The sequence below is a fragment of the Ochotona curzoniae genome, unplaced genomic scaffold (genome assembly GCF_017591425.1).
Source record: "Ochotona curzoniae isolate NIBS_2020 unplaced genomic scaffold, NIBS_Ocur_1.0 contig_64, whole genome shotgun sequence".
Taxonomy (NCBI): Eukaryota; Metazoa; Chordata; class Mammalia; order Lagomorpha; family Ochotonidae; genus Ochotona; species Ochotona curzoniae.
In genome coordinates this window covers 33,167,977-33,173,676 of record NW_024466502.1, presented here as the reverse complement: position 1 = coordinate 33,173,676, position 5,700 = coordinate 33,167,977, and the positions used below count along the sequence as shown (strand labels likewise).

Here is a 5,700-nt window from a genome sequence, read left to right as displayed (position 1 = left end):
TTTTCTTGGGCACAATTTCTAATTACATTTTCTGTAGGGAAATATATAAATATTTCTCCTGCTGTAACAGCCAGTGCAGTGGTAAAGCAAATGGAAAGCAATTTGTATACACAAAAACTGAAATACTTTTTCAGCAGGTCAAATCTGTAACACGTGGCGATGCTTTTATTCTTGATAAAAATGAATTGCGCTTCTTTTTAATGCCTTCTCTTTCAAACAATACATGATGTCCTGATGAGGTACAAACATTTTATACATAAGTGCATTTCTTTTCTTTCTTATATATTTATGTAGGTCAAAATTCAGTTTACTTTTAAGTTCCTATTTATTTAATGTTAAAAACAATGTATTTAAAATATACTCTTTCATTTATTTCATGTACAACTGTCATGTACAATACCTTAGTTCCCTGCAAAGGAGCAGCTGATGCCCTCTTGTGGTGAAAGGACGTTTTAGTTTCTCTCTTTTTTCTTTAAAGTGCTCTTCTCTTACCTTAATCCCAGGTTTTATCAGTCATCTGCTTGGTTTATGAAAGCTGCAAACCATGTCCAAGCATTTTTTTTTAATATTCATTACAGCATTTCTATAGCTGTTAGTACTAATTTTCGTTTAAAAACACTGTACACATCATATAACCTCTGGATTTGATTTTAAAAATCTGAAAACAGCTATTTACAATATACCACAAGTTATAAATTAGTTGTCCTTCATTGGAGCTGCCATCAACACACTCTTATCCAGGTGAATAAGACTCACCAGAGTCAATTAAATCAGCTTCCATTGTTATTCCACAATGAAATATCAAATGTTGGAAATATCCATTGGTTTCCTCTCCCTCATACGCAAGTCAATTTTTCCTTTCAGTGGAATTTGTACTTCCAAATTGTCATCTTCCCTGTGAGGCTTTTTCTCCTTCCTTAAGCAGATGTATATGCCCATGCCTGTCACAAGTGTGATGGAACCCAGGCTTATCACTGACAGAGCTACTAAGGTGGGCACACAGGACACCGATTCTACCTTCCTGTGTGTCGGTTCTATGGAAATTTGTGGTTCTTTCTCCTCTATGTTAATTTCTGGTTCCTTTCTTAACAGACTCTCAATATAGCTCTCGTTACTGACGGTGTCGTTGACAAACAGGTTTACCATGACTGTGGAGTGGAGAGGCTCAGGGTAGCCATGGTCACTCACTTTCACTAACAAGCGATGGAGTCCATAATCCGTCTGTAGCAAGGCCTCCTCCAAAGTGATGTTGCCAGTTTTAGGGTCAATCCGAAAGGACTCAGGCCTGGGCCCTCTTCTGCCTATGATGCTGTAAGCTATGACAGCATTCATGCCTGTGTCTTTATCAACGGCATAGACCTCTGTAACTGGGGAGCCAGGCAGCGTGGACGGCAGTACCAGCAGGTAGGACATGTTGGATTGCGGGAATAAAACAAGAGGAGGATTGTCATTGATATCTAGAAGGAGAATGGTGATTTTTGTAGTGGAGGAGAGGGCAGGCTCACCCCCATCAACAGCTTCAACCCATAAGGTATAGGAGCTTTGCTGCTCTCGGTCCAAAGAGACTTTTGCTCTCAACATACCCTTCCCTGTATCAATAACAAAAATATCACTCTGGTTGACCACTGAGAGGGCCACCCATCCATTTCGCCCAGCATCTGCATCTGTTACACTAATCACCCCAATCTCACCATATCCTGGAAAGTTTTCAGGCACGAAGAAGCTGAAGTCCTTGTTAATAAACCTAGGACTGTTGTCGTTTTTATCCAACACCGTGAGAGCCACAGTGGCTACAGATTCTCTGGGAGGCTTTCCACAGTCCACAGCTCTGACCGTGTACCTGTATTTTTCTTTCTCTTCTCGGTCCAGCTGAGTTGAAACTGTCAGAATTCCTGTGACATTGTCTAAGGAAAAATATGATGGAGCGTCAGGTCCCAGAAAATACAAAACTTGCCCTCTCTCGCCGCTGTCAGCATCAGTAGCATACAGCTTGGTCAAAAAGGCGTTGGGTGGGTTGTTTTCTTCAATGGTTAGTTCTATCAGGGGTTGAAGGAAAACAGGCGCATTATCATTGTCATCTAAGAGTTGCACTTTAATGATTCTCTTGGCATGAAATCCTTCAGAATTCCAGGCCACAACAGCTATTTCATAGAACTGCTGGAGCTCATAGTCCATAGGTTTGGTAGTCTCTAGCAAATATTCATTATTGTATGGTTTGTAGGGTGATAATCTAAATGGTCCTTCACCATCCAGGTAGCAGTTGACCTTGTGTTTACCTTCTGGATCTCTGATGGTGAAAAATGCAACTGGAGTGTGGATGGGTTCCAGTTCTTTCAAGTAGACAACACCATCTATCTCATTTGCTATGTAACGAGGAACAATTTCAGGTGGCCTGAGAGTGACTTTGATAATGGATACAAGAGCAGTGATCACAGCAGGGATACAGCCTGGTCCATTAGCAAGAATGGTGAGCTTGTGCGTTTGTAGAACGCCTCCCCCAATCTTACTAAAAAGCTTTATGACTCCAGTGGTTTCATCCAGGTGGAATAAATCCTTGGATGCTTGTGGAACTTTCTGGCTGTAAGAGTAGGTGATCTGGGCATTGGTCCCCAAGTCTCTGTCCACAGCCTGGACAGCTGCAATAGGGGTACCAACTGTAGCATTCCCATAGACCGTAACATTAATTTGTGAGTCCATGAAGAGAGGGCAATTATCGTTAATGTCACTGATGCCGATGGTGAGGGTGGCACTGCCCATCAGTGGTGGTGACCCACCGTCCTCTGCAATGATGATGCTCACATACTGATCTTGGGTTTCTCTGTCCAAAGAGCCCATGACAATTAAGTAGGGGGTGCGCTCCCCATTCTCATTCTCCTCAACATCCAGGGTGAACATGCCGTGGTAGTCCAGTAAGCGGTAGGTTTGTACCCCATTCATCCCTATGTCTGGGTCTACAGCTGGGTGCTCTATGGCCAACCGGGTGTTCACAGGTGCATTTTCAGGGACCCAGACAGATATTTGGGAGACAGGAAACTGAGGGGCATTGTCATTGATGTCCCTGATAGCAATTTTCACCTTCACAAACCTAAAGTATTCCTGAGGCAGGACCAGCACATCCAGAAGTAAAAGGCAAGAATCAGAGGAAGGAGAAGAAAAGATGGAAACGCTGCCACCCCAGGCAGCCTCTCCACCTCCTTCAAGACACAGGGCTTCCCTGTCGATCTCTTGGGCAGAAGTGTGCAGCTCCCCAGAGCGGTTGTCTAGAGTCACATACTGGCCGCTCAGTCCCCCGGAGGCCAGGCTGAAAGAGAGCGGCGGATTCCACTCAGCTCTGGTGCGATCAGACTGTTGGGAATGCTGATCCTGTCTGCCTGCGGCCCGGGGCACCAGCCGCAGGTCCTCAGCCAGGCTGCCGATGAGCACTCCGGCAGGCAGTCCCTCGTTCAGGCTGTACAGAAGCTCCGTGGCGCGACTGTAACTCGCAAGGCAATTGAAGGGTCCGACGAAGAGGAGAAACAGAAATAGATGCTAGATGGGGGGAGTAGGGAAGGCTTGTTACATGGGAGTTAAAAGAACGGGATTAGACAGCAGACACCCCCGGTCCTGCGGGCTCCCTTCTCCAATCCCACCAGTGAGATTCGGATTGGAAAGGAGGGAAGAGGAAGCTCCTTGTAAAAGAGAAGTGTAGGGCAACAGTGTCTTCCAAACTTAATTTTTCGGGTTCCTTTCCTTCTTCCCTCTCATGTCTGCCCCTGTTGTCCTCTGTCATCCCCTCATCTTCCCCTTCCCACTCCCCAGCAGGTGACATTCATATCACAAACTGGAACAACTCCCATCCCCGGGAACACGCACTGGAGTGGAGAGGACTCCAACTGGGACTGCGCAGCGCAACCCAGGAACCTCCGGTGCAAGTCTGGGGCGGAAGCGGGCTGGTATACAGCCCGGCCGTGCGGGCGATTATTTCTCCCTAGAATAATTCCGTCATTGGGATCCGGAAAAGTGACCCGAATCTAATGCCTTGCTAGGACACCAATAACCACCTTAACAATAGCGATCATCATAACACGAAAAACGTACCTCCCTTCCCATACCGCTCCTTACTTCAGGTGGTAAAAAGTAATTTTCATTTTAGCACACATCTAAAAAAAACAAACAACACTGTCTCCAACTTTTCCAAGACCCTACTATCGCCAAGAAGGGGAAGCAAAGTAAACGCGAAAAAATAATCACGGAAAAACAATTTGTTAGCTGCAGGAGGCAGTTCAAGCCAGACGCAGGCAGCAGGAAATCGTGTCTGAACCCCTGTGCCCATAGCGGATGGAGCGCGCCCACGGTCCCCTCCTCCCCATCTGACATTTCTGAATCCGAAACTTCCCCTCACCCCTCCTCCACCACCCAAGGACTTGCCTACCCCTACCAGCTAAAATTAAAATGTATTACTCCAAACTCCCTTTCCCTCCCTTGCACCTCGCGGCTCCTGTCCATAAGTTTGGATTCAGGCAAAAGATGGGAAAACCGTATAGGAGTGGGAATATCGCTCCCCAGTACCGCAACTTGCTGGGTCGCGCTGGGGCAGCTGCATCCCAGCCCTTACCGGCAAATTCCTGTGGTCGACGCTGCTTCTGGGACGGTGTAGACGCCCCATATCCAGGCGAAGGTGCCAGGTCGCCGGGGGCCAGCTCACTGCCAGGGTCCGCAGGCTGCGAGCATTCCCTCGGCCGCGCATTCCCAGGGAGGCTGCAGTCAGCGCGCTCCTGCAGGGAGGGCGGCAGAAGACACTCCCTCTCCGCTCATGCAAATCGCTGGGGAACTTCAGCCAATAGTCACCAGCTCCTCAATTAAGGCCGGGTACTAAAGGGGGGCAGAAAATCGAGGGGGCAGAAGGGCGCATTCTTGTTTTCTTGCCCCGACTTGGATGCGTGCAGACCCCGCCAGGCCAGCCGGAATGTGGGACTTGCCTGGAAGACTGCAGCGAGTCACCCCTAGTTGGACACCTGAGCTCGTGCCCGCCAGCCTTCCTCCGCGGTGCACCAGTCAGAGCTCAAGTCCACAGGTTGCTGGCAAGAGAGGGAGACTTAAATAAATGAACCGGCATCTGTGTCTCGCAAGAGCAAGACAAGTCGGCTCCACGGAGCAATCCCAGGTGCAGTCACAAGTGCTTGCTTTGCTATCGGTTCCTCAGAGATTTGGATCCAGCAGCTTTGCACGGAAATAGAAAAGACTCTTTTCTCAGCGGAGGGAAGAATCTCAACTTCTCCGTCAAGTGGTGTGTTCCAGAAAAACAACTGCGTGAGTCAGGTGAAGGTTTCCACATGCTTGGGCTTTGGAGCTTCACTGCTGGCGGTGAAAGAGCTTTTGCTAGTTTTTCTAGTTGCAGATGCAAGTGGCTGATGAGGGCCTTGTGCTCTCATTTCAGAGGCAGTGGCAGCTCCTAGCCTTGGGAAAGCGCCAGAGAGACAAGTGGACAGAAATGGGCAGAACACCAGTGATTGCTCCTGCAAGCAATTGTAACATCTTTTGTATAGGGTTGCATTTTAGGTGAGATTAGAGGACTTGGAAGAAGACTTGAGGGAAAAAAAAAGAAGAAAGAAAGAAAGAAAGACAGACTTGGAAAAATAAGAAATAAAACTTGACTGCTTTTAAAATGACTACTTTTCTCCCTCTTACCCCTCTACCCATCATCTATGGAAAAGGGGTTCT

At 47.5% G+C, this 5,700-nt stretch overlaps 1 protein-coding gene across 1 annotated transcript; it reads right to left on the bottom strand.

The window, feature by feature from the left end:
• Positions 1 to 573: 573 nt before the first annotated feature.
• On the bottom strand, positions 574 to 5,084 carry PCDH20 (protocadherin 20). The gene is made up of 2 exons (XM_040991034.1): positions 4,595 to 5,084; positions 574 to 3,528 (listed from the first exon to the last, which is right to left on the bottom strand). The coding sequence occupies exons 1-2, from the start codon at positions 4,724 to 4,726 to the stop codon at positions 802 to 804; spliced, it is 2,859 nt and encodes a 952-aa protein (XP_040846968.1). The 5' UTR covers positions 4,727 to 5,084; the 3' UTR covers positions 574 to 801.
• Between the last annotated feature and the right edge of the window lie 616 nt (positions 5,085 to 5,700).

What these genes read in the sequence shown, in the direction of transcription:
- PCDH20 (XM_040991034.1), bottom strand. Translation starts at nt 4,726, where the DNA reads ATGCGCGGCCGAGGGAATGCTCGCAGCCTGCGGACCCTGGCAGTGAGC. An exon ending in TCGACCACAGGAATTTGCCG is followed by an intron (nt 3,529 to 4,594) that starts GTAAGGGCTGGG and finishes CCCCCCATCTAG; the next exon opens with CATCTATTTCTGTTTCTCCT.